The following is an 18,061-nucleotide window of genomic DNA, read 5'->3' as shown; positions in this document are numbered from 1 at the left end:
AAAGACTGTATAAACAGCCAAAATGGAAAAACAGATTAATGCTCCTTTAATGCTATTTAGTAGATAAAGTCTAGGTAGATTTTGGAGGAGAAAATGGTTAGAAATGACTGACTCAGCCTCTGTAGTTTATTGATGGGGCATCTGAGGCCCAGAAAGGGAAAGGAATTGTTGGGGCTCACACAGCAAGTAAGGGCAGAGCTGGGGCTAGAACCCAGGTCTGCTGGCTCCCAATCCTTTTCCCTCTGGGCCCTGCCACTGCCCTGCCGTGCTGAGGAGCAACTGTGAGGATAAAGGAGGCTGCATACGGGCTGCGGATTGGGCTGGGCTCTGTAGAGCAATGGGACTCTGAGAAAGGCCAGAGACTGACCCAGTAGCTCCAGCCTCCTTTCCTGGGCTCCAGGGTCTCTGGCTGGGGCTGCATCCCAAAGGCCATGATGCCAAAAGGAATTATGGAGATTCCTATTTGTTTTTATTTTTTTTCCTTTCAGTGAGCATCTGCACACATAAAGTACATGATGATTTTTAAAGAAGCAAACCAGAACTCTCTGAGAAAAATGCAAAACCCCTGAATCTGCTGTGCTCTGAAGAAAACGCAATGGGTTTATGATCTTTTAAGACACACAAGAGACAGCTTTCTCTTGACAGATGGGAATCTGAGGCTATTTCGCTTCCTCCCTCTTTGCGTGACCAGACCCGATTGTGTAAACTTTTAGCTTCAAAGCCCGGTTGTGAATAACATTGGTTTAACCTGAAATTTAAAGCCAGCATTTCTTTGCTCCCCGAGACAGAGCTTCCTGCCCCTTGCTCCCCTGAAGCTAGCTTCCAGAATGTTAATTCTACGAGCCATGGTTGACTAAGCCCAGCACCGGGTCTATTACATATTATTTGATTTCAAGTAGAAAAAAAGATTTAAAGATACCATGCCCCCTGTATACCTTTGTATTTTTGTCCATGTCTGTCCATATACTTAAACATACCATTCACATTGCAAGTTCAGATTTTTCTCCCTGGAATAAAATGGGTCTGAGTGTTTTTGGAGCCTGTCTCCTGGACCACATTCCCTAGTGAAGCCAGACAGCATCTTCTCAGATGATAAACGCTATGGAAGTTCCACTGGAGGCCTGGAGGTTCAGACCTGTTCTTGTGCAGGGGTGATTTTCTGGTGGTCATTTTTGTAACTGTCTCTTTACATATAATCTGTTTGCTTGGCTCATATTCACCTATTGTGTGTAGCACTCAGAGCTGGGTCAGCTGGGACCCTGGGCTCTGAGAACCTTTTTGTCAGAGTGCTTGTCTTAGTTGACACTGGCACCTTTATTTGTTTGATGATAATGATGATGATAATGCTTATAAGTAATTCTTTTTATTTTTTTATTTTTAATTAAAGTATAGTTGATTTACAGTGTTTAATTTCTGTTGTACAGCAAAGTGACCCAATCACATGGTTATTATTATTATTATTATTATTATTTTCTTTTAGGTTCTTTTTTTTTGTCTTTTTAGGGCTGCACCGCAGCATATGGAGGTTCCCAGGCAAGGGGTGGAATTGGAGCTGTAGCCACTGGCCTCCTCCACAGCCATAGCAATGCCAGATCCGAGCCGCATCTGCAACCTACATCACAGCTCACGGCAACGCCGGATCCTTAACCCACTGAGCAAGGCCAGGGATTGAACCTGTAACCTCATGGCTCCTAGTTGGATTCGCTTCTGCTGAGCCACAATGAGAACGCCAACATGATTATTTTTTACTTAATGTTTGCCTCTTCCGCTGGACATAGTTCCATGAGGACAGGGCTGGCCCCGCATTTGCTCATTGCTGTATGCCCCGTATTAGCCCAGTGCTTAGCCACTGAAATTGTTTGAGGGAGGAATGAACAAATGAATGAATGAATGAATGAGGTCAGATGGGAGGATCAGGACTTTGCAGACTAGACCTGCAGAGTGAAGATGGTATTAGGAATTTGTTTATTTATGGAATAAATATTCTCTGTGGAGGAGACAGAGATGAATTAACTGTGGGGTTCCCCCCCCCCGTACCAAGGTAGCTAATAGTGCCATGTGAGAGTGAGGGGCCCAAGGGGCTTGGCTGCTAAGATAAGAGAGAAAGTGGTCAGATGGGGAAGTGACTGAAGTGGCATGAAGGAAGACATCCTGGAGGAGGCATCTTGCGTGCTCATGGTTAAAGTTTGTCCTGGGAACAGGGCACATGCCAATGAGGAATGATTTACCTTCCACATGGGCTCAGTGGGTCACCTGCGGCTGACAGGCTGACTCCATGCATCACCCTCAGATGCCTACAGATGCGAAATTCATCTTGCCAGTTCCCAATCTTTGCAAACCTTGGGAGCAGGGTTTAGAAAGCACAGCCTGGAGGTCCCTCGTGGCTTAGTGGGTTAAGGATATGGCATTGTCACTGCTGTGGCTTGGGTTCTACCCCTGGCCTGGGAACTTCCACATGCCATGGGTTCAGCCAAAAAAAGCACAGCTGGATCAAAAGGAACTAGTGATTCAGGCCCTGGGACTGAGAGATGAGGAGGGCGATTGTTCCCCCCACCTCTTCCCCACCGGCTCCCAGTGAGGCTCAGATTATCTCGGCAGCCTTCTGGCCTCCATGGCTGCCTGGCTGGACCCCTGCCTGCCTCTCCAGAGTCTCCTAGGGTCTCTTCCCCTCACTGCCCTGGTTCCTTTCATCTCCTCCTCTCCGGTGGTCCCCTCTGCCTGGCACAACCTCTCCATCCCACCCCCCATTTTGCCTGTTGACCTCTTGTCCTCTACTCTCAGTTGAAGCATGACTCTCCCTTGAAAGACGTCCCTGAATCCTCCCTGTGAGGTTGTTACATGTCGTATGAATATATTTCCAGGCGCGTTTCCGTCTTAGCAATGATCTCAGTCAGTAATCATGTCTGCTTGTGTGAGTACTTGACTCAAGTGGGCTGCCCTTACTGTTTTGGAAGGAAGGACTCATCCTGGTCATGACTGTATCCTGGTTTTTTTGGTTTTTTTTTGTTTTTTGTTTTTGTCTTTTCTAGGGCCACTCCCGCGGCACATGGAGGTTCCCAGGCTAGGGGTCTAATCAGAGCTGTAGCCGCTGGCCTACGCCAAAGCCACAGCAATGCACGATCCATGCCACGTCTGCAACCTACACCACAGCTCACGGCAACGCTGGATCCTTAACCTACTGAGTGAGGCCAGGGATCGAACCTGTAACCTCATGGTTCCTAGTTGGATTCGTTAACCACTGAATCACGATGGGAACTCCCAGAGAAAACTCTTTATCCGTATCTGTTAATGAATGAATAAATGACTATATGTTTAGGAGGGCCCCAGGCCTTTTTAAGGAAATGACAGACTTTCAGCATTTGGGCAAAGTGGCAGGTAGATTTCACCTCCCTCTGCATGACAGAAAATAGGTGGATGTGCTGGCTGAGTGGGAGCAGCTAGAGGGATCAGGGTTGGGGTGAATGCCTGGAGAGGTGGCTCTTCCCAGCCCGCGATCCTCCGCTCTACTTGGTGTCTAGGTCACCAAGACAGCCTGGACGGTTCCCCGGGCTGAGCCGGCGGGGCGCTGGCTGACTTTCAGAAGGCCAGAGCCGCTGGCCAGCCTTCTTTCTGGAAGACTCGGCCCAGGTCCCAGTGAGGCTGCCAGTGCTGGAGTTTATTTGGTGTCCTGAGGGGCTGAGCCTCCAAGGACCCCAGTGTGTGTGCTTGAGCTGGCATGTGTCTGAGCCTGAACTCCGTGCCAGGTCCTCCTCGGTGAGCAGATAGTGACCTTGCCCACAGGAGCCCTCGGCTGAGCTCTGTGAGCTTCCTCAGTGGAGGTGAAACTCTGCCTTTGCAGAGCTCTGAGCTGTGCAAAGAACCCAGCCCGTGACTCCCCTGGGAGAGGACCTCTGGGGGAGGGCTGCCTGGCTTCCAGCAGGAGATCACCTCCAGAGGCAGACATGGGGCGTGTCTGACGGGACAGACTGAGTAGGGGGAGAGGCAGGCAGGCACTGCCCAGCGGGGCTTACACACACACACACACACATTCTCAATGCATGCAAAGTCTTATTTTCTTCCTTTTTTACACAAGAAGTTGTATATTACACGTGCTGTACTGCATCTTGTTTATTTTGCACTTAGTAATGTATCCTGAAGATCTTTTCATATCAGTTCAGAGGGAGTGCTCGATCTTTTTTGCTGCTGCGCAATATTCTGCCATGTGAGCGCAATATAACTTATTTAACCAGCCCCTACAAATAAACTCTCGGTGTTATTTCCAGTCTTATGCTACTAGAACCTTGTACATATATCACTTTCCATATGTATAAGTCTGGCTGTAAAATACATTCCCAAAGTTGCAATTGCTCTATCAAAGGGAACTTGCATGTGTGATCTTGAGAGACTTTATCAAATTGTCCATCACGGGTGTGTGACCAGTAGGCTCCTACCAGCATCGTAGGAGAGCACCAGTTTCCCTACAGCCTTCCTAACACAGTGTTTTATTGGCTGGTCACCATGCTGTGGTGGCCAATGTCCTGAGTAAGAGCATCGGCTCTGGGACAAAACAGTACCTCCAAGAGGATCTTCAGTGCAGGAGAGGCTGTGGCACCTGGTGGTTAAGCCTCTGAGTCAACCTGAGCTCTAATCCTCAGGCAGATCAGTTCACCTCTCTAGGCTTCAGTTTTCTCCTCTGCAAAATGGGGAAATAATACCATCGACCTCAGGTTCATTGTGAGGATTAGACGCAGTGTTGCCTGCTTCAGGCAGGGCCTGGCAGGTGGCTTTGGGAAGCTGGCTCTGGCAACCCAGCAGCGTGACCTTGGCCAAAGACCCCACCCCATCGGAGCCCCCGTATGTGTTCTCTCTCATCAGGGAAGGACCTGGGCTTTTGGGTCTCTTGGGCCCTCTTCCCAATCCAGAGCCTGACATCTTTCCCCAGCAGCTTGCGTAACCCGCACTCACCCCTCCTCTCTCGTGCTCATCAAAGGTATTCAGGAGTCTCCTGTGCCGAATGGTCACTCACTGCCGGGCAGAGATTTCCTCCGGAAGCAGATGCGGGGAGACCTGTTCACACAGCAGCAGCTGGAGGTGCTGGACCGCGTGTTTGAGAGGCAGCACTACTCAGACATCTTCACCACCGCGGAGCCCATCAAGCCCGAGCAGGTATGCCCCACGACGCCCTGTCCCCCACACCTGCCACCTGTGTGCAGGCCTGGGTCACCCTCCTGAAGGCATCTGGCGGGGTATGGGTGAGAGCTCCAGCTTCTCTTCAGAGCCAAACCTGGCCAGGGGCAACCTCTTCCAAGGTCCAGTGTTTGGAGCTCCTGCGATTTCTTGCCCTTGTACTTTGTCTCTCAGCCCAGCAGAGCTGTGATGTGTCTGGCTGCGCTGCCACTGGGAGTGGTGGTGTCCTTTCCCAGGGCTCTTGGCACAGGGCGGTGTAATGATCTTCTGGGCCACTTGAGGTGGTCTCGGGTCATTATCCTGTCAGTCAGGGTGCAGATGGAAACGTGCATCACCGTTTGGCCATAAACCATGCTAGGATGGCACTGGCGTGTCCCCACTGTCAGCCCTCTTGTCACGTTGTCCTGTCATGCTTTTAGAACTGAATGCAAGAGTTTGGAAATGGAGAAATGTCTCACTGGACAAACTCACAGCTGGGTCTTTTGCAAGAGAGGGAAGGAAGCAGGGTGACCCCTGGCAGAGCAGCCCCCTGCTCTAACCTGGGCCAGGAATAGTCTCTACCTGTGGTTGCAGAGGTAGAACCAGAAAGGCTCTGCCCAGTGAGAGGCTCTTAGGGCCTGGATAAGGTCCTCCAAGTACCAGATTCAATTCAGGAGACTGTTTCTGGTGGCCCGTCTGTGACAGGCCCTGGCTGGGACTCACAGGCACAGACAACTCAGACTTGGGTCCTGCCGGCCAAGAGCACCCATCTGGTGGGTGAGTCGCAGAGGCCTAGGAGCAGTGACTCTCCCAGCACTTGCTGACTGTTCTGGTGGTGAGGACTGGCCTCGCTGAGCTTCCTCTACAGGTTAATTAGATGATGCTTCTGTTTTCCAAGAGCCACTCAGAACAATATAGGCTCCTTGCATAGGCTCTTGCGGAGAAAATAGGTGCTGGAGGGGACTTTGGGTGGGGACGAATGAGCCAGGCCACTGTCCTGTGACAGTCTGGCTGTCTCTGTGCACTTCCTAGGAGGGCTCTCACAGATCATCTAGCCACTTTGTTTCCAATGAGGCCCAGAGAGGCAAAGATACTTGCTTAAGGCCACCCAGCAAGTCGCGTATTCACTTAACAAACACTGATGCGTGTTTACTCTGCGCCAGGCATGGAGCCAGGCACTAGGTACACGCGTGGACAAGGCAGGCTTGGACCTGCCCTCAGGGAGCCTACAGATGTGTGCAAGAAGCCCAATAAGGAAGGATTACTGAAAGGGTCGTGGGTTACAGATGTGCTAGGTACCAAGGAGGGGATGTCTGAGGTTCTCTGGAGAGAAGAGATGCTGAGCCAGCCCAGAGGCCAGTGGCCTCCTGGGGGAAGAACACTTAGGCTGAGCCCTGAAGGGATGTGGGGGGAGACTGTGCCTGACAGAGGGAATAGCGAGTGCAGAGGCTGCGAGGTCAGAGGGAGGGTGTCAGGAGTGAAGCTGGGCTTCAGGGAGTGTGCAGGGGAGGGTGGAGGTGGGTGCTAGAAGTGGGGCCTGGTCTTGGAGCCTGTGCCTAGGATTTTGGTCTTTCTTCTGCAAGTCGAGTGATGCCTCCTTCTGGGCATGCTGGTCATGTGTGCTGGCCAGAACTGACCTTGCACACGCCAGATCCTGGACTTTAGGGAGAAGGTTCTGTTTCCATCACAGCCAGCCTCTCCCATGGCTCAGAGATGGCCGAGCCATGTTCCATCTGACCCAGGAGAAAGAAGAGGGACTCAACCTGAAATCTTCCTTGGGAGAAAAGTTAGCTTCTAACCTTTGACATTATTACATAATTTTAAAGCCAGCGGGACTCCAGAGGCAAGCTATCAACTCCCTCATCTTTTTAGAGGCCCAGAGAGGGGACAGGGTTTCTGAGGTCACCCAGCAAGCAAGGGCCAGCCTCTGCACGAAACCTCTGGCATTGCTATTAAACCCTTGTATACTCAATTCAGACATGAAGTATAGGGACTATTGTTCCCTCTGTATTTCACGGGATTCTCATGGAAACTCAGAGTCTAATCATAGTTCCTTTAGCTTGAGTCTTCCTGGAAGACTGGGCGGGCTCTAGGGCTTCATACTTGGGAGGGGTCTGTCCATGAGTCCATTCTCTCATTCGCTCAGCTGCCTATACGATCATTTATCCAGCATATTTCTTGCACCTTGACTGTGAGCTTGGCACAGTGCCTGGCACCCAGGGGAAGTAGGATGGGATGCATCAGGCATCAGGTCTGCCCGTGGCATCACAGGGCCAGTGTGACATGGATTCAGAACCTGCAAGGTGAGGGCGGAGGTTCCGTGGACCTGATGAATGGAGATGCTGGGAGCACGGGGAGGATGTTACAGAGGAAGCCACACTGGGGGGTGGGGGGTGCGGGGGGCAGATCGATAGGTCCATGTGGAGGTGGGCCTCGGGGGAGGAGATCTGAATCGCAACCTCCGAGGGCTCTGTTTCGGGCAGTCTGACTATGCAGTGTCCTTCAGAATGACGCGGACACGCCGTGGACCCGTCCCCGACTGTGTGGGCTCTGAGGCTGGCCTGCTGACGGGATAATGACTGACTCAGTGCTTTCTGGTTAATCTGCTTCACCTCCTCGTAATGTGCCGTAATGAGGAGAGATGGGAGGTGAGGCCGCGGGGCTGCCGGGCACACACACGGGCACTGGACTATGAATGACATACCCTCGCTCCCCACTCCCAATCACTTTGGACAAATGATGGCCGAACAAGGGCCCCGCAGACTGGGAAGGGCTGCGAGTCAAGGGTACAGGTTCCTTGAGCCCCTCACGTCCCCTGGTGGCCTTGCCGTGCGAGCCCCTGAGCCCATGGAGGTGGTGCCAGGAAGGGGCCCGGAGCTCTGGCTGTTGAGGTTGGTCCCTCTTCCCTCTGTGAGCAGATCTGCTCTCCATGGTCGAGTGGCAGCTTTGGGGAAGGATGAACCTTTATTGGCCTTGCTGTTGAGGCATTTTTTTTTTTTTTTTGTCTTTTGTCCTTTTTAGGGCCGCTCCCGTGGCATATGGAGGTTCCCAGGCTAGGGGTCCAATCGGAGCTGTAGCCGCCAGCCTATGCCAGATCCACAGCAACGCCAGATCTGAGCTGCGTCTGCGACCTACACCACAGCTCACGGCAACGCCAGATCCTTAGCCCACTGAGAGAGGCCAGGAATCGAACCCGCAACCTCATGGTTCCTAGTTGGTTTCGTTTCCACTGCGCCACAACAGGAACTCCACGTTGAGGCATTTTGACTTGAGTCTGGCTTCTGCCCCACTGGGCAAGCTTCAGTTTTTTTTGGACTTCAGTTTCCATAGCTGAGACAGTAGGTATTGTGACTTTGACAACAAAAACAGCACAGCAGCCTAACAATAGTGGCCGTGGTCTTCCTCAGCTGTGAGCGACCCTCTGCAGTTTTTATAGATCGTCCACATCCATCCTCTCTTCAGATTCTCTATGTAAATGCCTGCTACACCACAGGCCAGGCAAGATTTGTGAGTCCCGTTTTACACCCTGAAACATTTTTTCCAGACTGTTCACCCCATTTCCCCGAGACATCTGCAGATCTGGACTCTGACCTCAGGATATTTTGTCCATCTTGTGTCAGATGGTTACTCTGGCCTCCATGTTCCCAAACAATTCTAGAAGCCAGTTTTCTGGCTGGCTGGTTTTTATTATTCTTATTTTTTTTTTGGTTTTCAAGGCCACACACATGGCACATGGAGGCTCCCAGGCTAGGGGTTGAATAGGAACTACAGCTGCTGGCCTAGCCAGAGCCACAGCAATGTGGGATCCAAGCTGCATCTGCGGCCTACACCCCAGCTCATGGCAACGCCTGATCCGTAGCCCACTGAGTGAGGGCAGGGATTGAACCTGCAACCTCACGATTCCTAGTCAGATTCGTTTCTGCTGCGCCACAACGGGAGCTGCCCTGACTGGCTGGTTTTTAGAACTGGCCTTTTGCAGCAGGGGCGGCTAGTCATCATTCTAGAATCTTCAGTCTTGCCATAGGCTTGGGGGTGGGGTGGGGGGGTGTCAAATCCTCCTTACTCATCCCACCGACTATCCAGGGGAAGATCATTCCTCTTCAGGGCTAGGCTGAGATCCTGCCTGTCACAGCCACTCTCACCTGGCTGCCTTCTGCTGCCAAGAGCTGCCCTGGGTGGGTGGGCCCAGGCTTCTTCCTTTTATATGGGAACTTAGTAAACCCTTGTCCCTGGATGGAAGGGGTTAAGGTATACACACTCCTGGGGCAATGAAACACTTCCTTTTCAAAATGGTTATTGAAAAAGCAATTCTGTTTTCCCTACATGTGGAGTGAGTAAAAATCACTTTGGAAGAGAGAGAGAGAGGAGAGAGAGAAAAAAATAACAATCATGGGTGGTGTGTGTGCGTGTGTGTTTCGAACAGCGGAATCTGTTTCAGTAAAACTCGCATTGACGCTGTCGTGGGCGCTGCGCTCCTGGCAGGAGCTGGTCCCTCCTCAGGCAGGAGGGCCGCCACCGAGCACAGCCTGCCGTATTTACTCTCGGCAGACTATTAACCAACACCAGGCTATTAATCTGGCTTTTGAGCCTTCACTAAAGCCCATAAAAGCTCACAGTTGTCAAATGGAGTTCATTTTAATTTCCTTTCAATCACAGTAAATTATTCAGGTGATAAATCAGCTGGAGCAGCCTCCTGGCTGTAATAGAAACCCTAATTCCTGGCTAATTATCCAGCCCATTGCTGCCAACAGATCAATACGGGCGCAAAATGGAACAGGGCCCAGGGCCCTCCCTCCCATTGGGCCAGAGACAGAAAGACAGCTGGGGAAGGGGGACGTGCTGTTGACCTCCTAGGAAGTTCAAAGGTCATGGGGGGTTAAACTGGGAGAAGGCCTGTCCCTTGTCTAACAGAGAAGCCACCAGAAATGCCTGCTACTCCCATAAGCTGCTTTGCCCTCTGCACGGTAGCATTTTTGTGGCTGCTTCTGTGGGTGTCCTCCTCTAGCGAAGGGGCTGGTTTGTGTTTCTGAGCATGATTGAGTTCGGTCATCAGAGAGGGCCTGAACCCTCCCTGAGTCAGAAAAAGGTCTGGGGACTGTGGGAAAAAAGATGAGGTGCCAGGCATGCTTCTTTTCTTCAGGGGGACTCTGGGAAGAGAGCAGGTAGGGAGCAAAGAGGGTGAACAGACAGGTGTGCCAGGCTGAGAATGGGGGAAGGCTTCCTGGAGGAGGTGTCAGTGCTGTGCCTTGAGGGATGGGCAGAATCCAGCTCTGTGGCGATGGTAGAGAGTTGGCTGGAGAGGGCATTCTAAGCAGAAGGAACAGCATGGATGAAGGCCCAGAGGAACCTGAGTATGGCAGGGAACTCCAGGCTGGTCCAGGTGGTTGACATAGGGACGGAGTGATGGAAAGTCAGGCCGGGAAGCAGGAGGGAGCGGACCTAAACCTCAGAGGGCTGGGATGAGGAGTAAGGAGGTTTGGCTTTGTTTTGGGGGCAGTGTGCCCCAGTGAGCCCTGAGTCTGTGGCCTGGACTAGTCTGCTCACCTGGAAGCACCCATCAGTGGGCCTCCTGCCTCTTGCTCTGCTGCCACTGCTGGATCTCTCTTCCTGAAGCTCATCCCACATTAGAGCCCCTCGTGGTTTCTCTCTGCTTAACACCCCAACCCCAGCTCTTTGTTTTCATCACCACCCTTCAATGTCCCTGTGGCACCACGCTTCACTGTCCCCATGGCCCTCCAGTTGCCTACAGGATGCTCTGGCTGTGGCCAGGCCTGGCTTCTCACTGCTCGTCACAAGCTGGGCTCCTCTGGTCTGATGGAGGCCAGGGATGCTGGGCTGGCATATGAGTGCGTGTGTGTGTGTGTGTGCGTGTGTGTGTGCGTGTACGCACGAGCAGGGAACCCCAGGGATAGCTCTGAGCATGCAGGGTGGCAGGGACTGTAGTTATTGTCTTTCTTAATGTGGTTGTTTCCACTCCAAACTCCTGCTCATAGTTTCCCTGCATGGCACCTTGTTTCAGTATGTTTCTTTTCTTTCCTTCCTTCTTTTCTTTTCTTTTTTGCTTTTTAGGGCCATACCTGCAGCCTATGGACGTTCCCAGGCTAGGGGGCCAGTCGGAGCTACAGCTGCCAGGCTATACCACAGCCCCAGCCATATTGGATCCCAGCCACTCCTGCAACCTTCACCGCTGCTCACAGCAATGCTGGCTTAACCCACTGAGCGAGGCCAGGGATCGAACCTGCATCCTTATGGATACTAGTGGGGTTTATTACCACTGATCCATAATGGGAACTCCTGTTTCAGTGTGTTTCTAAATTTGTGCTCTCTGGGCCCAGCAGAAGTCCTGCCTGCCCTGGGAGAACTTCACTGACCCACTGACTTGCCTCTGCTCTGAGCTCATAAATGCACAGGGTTCTAATTACTGTAGTGACTCTTGTAGCGACTGTGTATTCCTTGCTTACCATGGGCCTGGCTATGCTCTGAGGAGAACCCTCCCAACCCCATCTCATCACAGAGTCACAAAACTCCTATTGCAGCCAGGACAGCTGAGGCTTGGTGACATCAGCACAATGACTCAGCCACAGGGACAAAGTAAATGTGCAACCAAGTTGGAGGTCAGGTCCCCGGCTCCAGAGTCCAGGCTGGTAGCCACCGAGCTACCCCGGCTCCAGCACAACCAGGCTGCCTATTGATTCTTCCAGGTGAGCATGTGTTCTGGAGACACAGCCTGGGAGTCCAGCCTACTCACCCTGGGAGCTGAGCATGAATTAGGAAGTGCTGGCCCCGTGAACCAATGTGGCCTCTGGAGGTGTGAGCCAAAGTCAGGGCAATGACTCTCTCCTTCTCCTGAGCTAGTTCTGTTCCTCTAACCCTGCCCCGCCCTCACAGGGCTGTGCTCAGGGCTAGGCTCCTCCACTGCAGACAAAGCAGAGTTTGTTCAGGAGATGTGATTAATGGAGTTCCTGTCATGGCTCAGTGGTTAACGAACCTGATTAGCATCCATGAGGATGTGGGTTTGATCCCTGGCCTTGCTCAGTGGGTTAAGGATCTGGCGTTGCTGTGAGCGGTGGTGTAGGTTGTACATGCTGCTTGGATCCCACGTTGCCGTGGCTGCGGTGTAGGCAGGCGGCTACAACTCCGATTTGACCCCTAGCCTGGGAACTTCCAAATGCTGCTGGTGTGCCCTAAAAGACCAAAAAAAAAAGAGGATGGTGATTAAGACTTCTCCTAGGAGGAATCACTGGAGACATGGGACTTGGGGGTGTGAGCAGGGAAGGGACAGGCCAAGGGAACTTTCTAATAGCCTTAGCTTTCTAACAGGACCGCCTTGTGAAGTAGTGAGCCTCCCATCACTGGAGGCATTTAAGGAGAATCTTAAATTCATAAATGCTATATTAGAAGTTTAAGAATCCACTGAGGGCTTGATTAGCTAAAAGTCAAGGTCCTTTCAACCTGAAAGAATGATTCTTAGGTAAGAATAGAGAGAAAGTCTGACGGGATGAGGGGAAGGGAGAGAAGAGACAATAAAGGAGAAGACCTTTTATGCTACAGTGTGGCCGGATGCTGAAGGGCAGTTCCCCACAGAGATCCTCACTGGGGTAGGCAGAAAGGCCTGGGTCACAGGGGTTGGGACTCCGAGCAGCAAAGGGCTGGAGTCTGCAAGGTCTTGGTAGGCCAATGGTGAGTCCAGCTCTTCTAGTACATAGATCATGTACTAGAAGACATGAGTGCCAGAAGTATGGATACAGGAAGTCTGGCAGTGGCTGCTGCCAGCTTCACTGCCCACACGCAGTACCTGGCATCCTCTGCCTGGGAGTTCAGGGCCAGACCCAGAGAGGGTAGAGAGTGGAGAGGAGAATTAACAGAATCAAGTCCTTCCAACAAATGTTGTAGCCTGCAGGAGGCTGACAGAATTTGATGCATAATTGAAGAGAAATAATTACTAATTAAAAAAACTCCACAACCGGAGTTCCGGTCCTGGAGGAGTGGAAACGAATGCAACTAGGAACCATGAGGTTGTGGGTTTGATCCCTGGCCTTGTTCAGTGGATTAAGGATCCGGCATTGCTGTGAGGTGTGGTGTAGATTGCAGACATGGCTTGGATCCTGTGTGGCTGTGGCTATGGCTGGCAGCTACAGCTCTGTTTGACTCCTAGCGTGGGAACCTCCATATGCCACAGGTGCAGCCCTAAAAAGACAAAAAGACAAAAAAGAGACCCCCCCCAAAAAAACCCCAAAAACCCCACAACCTCTCGCATTGCACTTGAGCTCACAGCAACCCTATGAGGTAGAGTCTATGCAGTATAACCTTCATGTGGCAGTTGAGGAAACTGAGGCAGAGAGATTAGGTAACATGCCCCACATGATGCACCTGGTAATACTGCTACATTCTCTGCTCCCTGCTTTTTGTGGGTGTAGGCAGTCCTCTGGAGTCAGCTCCCTACCTCTGCAGGTGTAGACATCTGAATGACTGATTTCATTCAGCAAATATTTACAGAGCACCTGCTCTGGGCCAAGTACTGTGCTAAGTGCTGGGGACATAGTAGCAACAAAGACAGATGTGGTTCCCAGAATTTACCCAATGGTAATGAGAGATTCTAACAAAATAATTATGCCGGTGAAACATTGTATCATTACTAATAATTACACAGTTGTGAAGAGACAGACAAGGTGAGCTGAGAGTAAAGAATGGGACTTCATTTAGGTGGGAGGTCAGGAAGGGTCTATCTGAGGATGGTGCCTTTGAACTCCAGGTAGGGAAGGGTGATGGGAACAGTGTTCCAGACAGAAGGAACAGCTTGAGGCTGGAAAGTCTTTGGTCCAGTAACCAAAGGATGTCCTGTGGGAAAGTGGTATGTGGCACAGTTAGTGGGATGATGGAGCCTGGCTGTGAGGGGACTTGTGGACCAGGGGTTTTATCTTGAAAGCCAGAAGATGGCTGTGTAAGATTTTAAACCAGAGACTAGCAGGATCTAATCTGATACAGATTATTCTGGCTGCTCTGAGGAGACCTGGAGTGTCTCCAGGTCAAGGTGCCAAGGTGCATAGGTGCCAAGGTGCATATGATGTCACTGTATTCAATGGTTGTGCCCTGCTGGGACTGGCTTTCTCTCCAGACCATGGCATTGCCCAGGAATCATGGCCTATAAAGCACTGCGCCTCCCCTCCCTGCTCCTCTCCCTCCTACCCCTCCTCACACCACACACACACACAACTCTCCAGCCAGGCCCTCAGGGTTACTAGGGTTGAGTTCAGATTTGATTGTGAGCTTCCTGGCAGTCCAAGCGAAATGGGAAATACAGTCAATTGTGGGCTTCTCATTGTTCACCAGCAGAAAATAAGCCAGCTCCCCAAAGGAAGCCATGTTTTTTCCCGACACTTAGAGTAGGAAGGAAATTGTCACATGGGCTTCCAGTGAGGGAGCACCCTGCAGAGGTGATGGGCACAGCTCTCAACAGTGTCCATGGAGGGGCTACAGGTTTTACAGGACTCTGTCCTATGGGCAAGTGTCATGATCACATGCTAATTGGTGTGTTTCTGCAGAGGCAAGGCTGCTGTGACCAAATGGCTCAAGAATGTAGCCTTTTTAACAACTCAACTTAAACTAGGAAAAGTCCTAGGCACTCTGGGGAAGCCATTCCTGAAATCTCCAATCTGATGCTCCAGAGAGATGTGCTATGACTTTGGGGCTTTGGCACCTCCTGCCACCCAAGGGTACCTCTGTGAAAAGGTACATTTCATTTTCACGTGGAAATGTCTTCCCCCATTGGAGAAAGTTGGGTCTAGATCTATAGGAATGTACCTCACCATCAACTCAGCTCTGCATGAGAAGGAGAGTTTAGTAGCTTGCATGGGACTTCTCTGAAGAGGACTTGGTGTGCAGGGACTTGGGGGTATTGACGGGGGGAAGATCATTTGTTTTAGAGAGTAAAGAAGCATATGCCTTACCCACACAGTTGCAGATGGCAAAGATGGAGCGGAGGGAGGGCGTGGCTGGTTCCTCCTGTGGGAAGCAGGCATGGTCTGACCTAGTTGCTACCTTGTAGTCTGATGTGCCATAGGAAGACTTCTGACCCCAGGGCACATGACACTGCCCACTGGTGGACATGGCCCAGTGAGTATCCTGGGCTCTGACCAGCCAGGCAGATGAGTGACTGTTCCCATGGACGGAGCTACAGGAGGGTGGAGAGAGTGGTAGGGCAGAGGGCAAGAGTGCTTCTCAGCATGAGAGGGGAGAGAAACCCCTGAGATGCTTAAGCAAGATTTAACTTGGATATCATCCTGCCTTTGAAATGAGATAGTGAGTATTATGGTGGAATTCTTGCTCTCCAGATATCTAGGGGTGCTGGGTGCTTCTACACCAGATGTATTGTCCATCTTTGACTTGTCATCGTCTTAAAGTGACCCAAGGGTGAAAATTACATGGACTCAATGGGATCTTAGCCTTCTTCATTTTCTCTACTACTGAGAACTTTGCCTGAGGGTGCCCATTTTTTTCCCTAAACAACTTTAAAAATATTTTCCAACCAGCTGAGTATTCTGAGTATTCTTTGTCTGCCTGTGGATCAAGAAGAAAGATGGCTTCCCAAGAAAAATAATGCAAGACTGGGGAATGTTTGAGGGAAGACTGAGCAAGTTGCCATGGTATAAAAGCATGGGATGGACCCTGGGCTTTCGTGATGGCTCTTGAGCTGGTCCCTTCTCTGTGGGGCATGGTTTTTTACTATTGGGGTCCCAGATTAGACTGGGTCATCCTTGAGATCTATTCCAGTTCTGACATTTTGTGAGAGACAAAAAAATAAATCAGGACTCCGTCTCTTATTTTTATTTTGACTTGCCTGCATTTTTCTTTTCCCCCTTTCTGTTCCACTCTTTAGATGACAGGCAAATTCTGTGTATGTGGGTTGAAAGATCAACAGTGATTTCTCAAAGAGCTGCCTGCCTCTTGCTTAGGGTGTTCTTGTTTTCTTTGTTATTTTTCTCACACCTTCCTTCACTCAAAGCACCCTGAGACTCTCCCTCAATCAGAGCTGCCTTCCCCCTCCCTTACTCAAAGCTCCTTTCACTCCCCCCCGACAGCCTCCTGTGCTCAGAGCTCCCTCTCACCTCCCCTACACAGAGCTCCTTCTCAGCCTCCCTCAGTTAGAGCTCCCTTCACCCTCTCTCACTCATAGCTCCCTCACACCTTCCTTCACGCAAAGCTTAGGATGTTCATTCATTCACGTATTCATTCATTCACCCAAGACATTTTTAATAATGTGCCATGTCAGTGACATTGACCACCTTGCTTTGCTGTGTGGCATAAGGTAACAGCAATAGATTCGGCCAAGGTACTGTGTGAAAATTGACTTCTGGGTAGAGTTATCCCCCCTAAACAATCCTGAACAATATTTGTAATAAAGACAGTCCATAAAGGATAAAATAATAGGTAATTTCAGTCATACAGCTTGTTTGTCTTGAGAGTGTGGTGTTGAAACACTGTCTCTGTTCACTGGTGCAGAATAGAAGGGAGGAGACAGAGTTTTGTGATGTGAGAAAGAATAGCTTTATTGTGTTGCCAGGCAAAGGGGGCCACGGCAGGCTAGTGTCCTCAAAACTGTGTCCCACCCTGGAGGGGAGAGTGACGAGTCATAGTGTTCAAGGAATGGGGCATGGTCAGCTCGTGGACATTCTTCTGATTGGTTGGTGATGAGGTAATTGGGAGCCAGCACCATCAACCCTCTGGTTCCAACTGGTCTGGGGTCTATGTTGCTTGTGGGCAGCATCCAGTTAACTTCTTCCACCAGGTGGGGGTTTCAGTAGCTGCAAAACAGCTTAAAAGACAAAGCTCAGAATATTATCTATAGTCCTTGAGGAAGAACTAAAGGTCCTTGCATTTGTTCAATAGCTAAACTATTATTATTTTGTCTTGCTTGACTGTTTGCCTTTCTGTATTTTCTCACTTCTCTGATTACATTTATTCTTTGAGGCATTCCCATCATGGCTTGGTGGAAACAAATCTGACTAGTGTCCATGAGGATATGGGTTCGATCCCCAGCCTTGCTCATTAAGGATCCAGCTTTGCTGTGATCTGTGGTGTAGGTTGAGGACATGGCTTGTATCTCATGTTGCTGTGGCTGTGGCATAGGCTGGTGGTTGTGGCTCTGATTTGACCTGGGAACCTCCATATGCTGCGGGCATGGCCCTAAAAAGACAAAAAAAAATTTTCTTCTTTGAGTAATGTTTTTCTACAGATAAAAGGCAGGTGCAGGACATGGGTGGAGGTCTATTCTAGGAATGCCACATGTGGTTATGTTTGGTTACAGGTACATTGCAAGTTTGGCTTAAGGAGTTTGGCTATACACAAAGCTCTTTTAAACACTGCAAACATTTCTTATTTTGTAAAATACAAGAAAAAAAGAACATAGATTTCTGGTTCCAATAATAAGATCTGAGCTGTTTCAGAGTCCTCTCCCATCGGAATACTGAATCAAATGTAAAAATAAACTATATATATAATTTTAAATAAAGAGAAATCCTCAGGAGCTGAAAATTTAAAAGGAGCTAAGGGAATTCCCGCTGTGGTGAAGTGGGCTAATGACCCAGCTCCTATCTCTGGCATTGCTTGTCCAGCCTGGCCATGGGTGCAGCCGAAAATAAAGGGAAAAAGAAAAAATAGAAGGAAATCAGAGCTAACCTCCCAGCAGCCCAGGGTATTGGTTCTGGATATAGTTCCTGGTGAACAGGGACTAGAGTTTTGATGCTGGTGTTCAGAAAGAGGATATAGTCTTAGACCTATGTATTATAGGAGTTGGAACTGAGGTTCCTTCAAAAATTTAAAATCTAGAAGGACCACACTTTCCATGAAACAAGTACTAGGCAAAGTTCACCTACAGGCTGAGGGAGGCAGCAGGGAAACTTGATTCTTCATGGGACTC

General features: G+C 50.3%; 1 protein-coding gene across 5 annotated transcripts in view; it reads left to right on the top strand.

The window, feature by feature from the left end:
- The window catches only part of PAX5 (paired box 5), a 210,517-nt gene that overhangs the window by 60,281 nt on the left and 132,175 nt on the right, over nt 1–18,061 (top strand). For all 5 annotated transcript variants that reach the window (XM_003122019.6, XM_021066090.1, XM_021066095.1 and 2 more), the window contains one exon: nt 4,970–5,145. In XM_003122019.6, coding sequence (XP_003122067.3) covers nt 4,970–5,145 — 176 coding nt within the window. The remainder of the gene's footprint in view (nt 1–4,969; nt 5,146–18,061) is intronic.

The sequence above is a fragment of the Sus scrofa genome, chromosome 1 (assembly GCF_000003025.6).
Source record: "Sus scrofa isolate TJ Tabasco breed Duroc chromosome 1, Sscrofa11.1, whole genome shotgun sequence".
NCBI classification, from domain to species: domain Eukaryota; kingdom Metazoa; phylum Chordata; class Mammalia; order Artiodactyla; family Suidae; genus Sus; species Sus scrofa.
The sequence above is the reverse complement of the archived record's forward strand: the minus strand, read 5'-3'. Positions and strand labels throughout refer to the sequence as shown.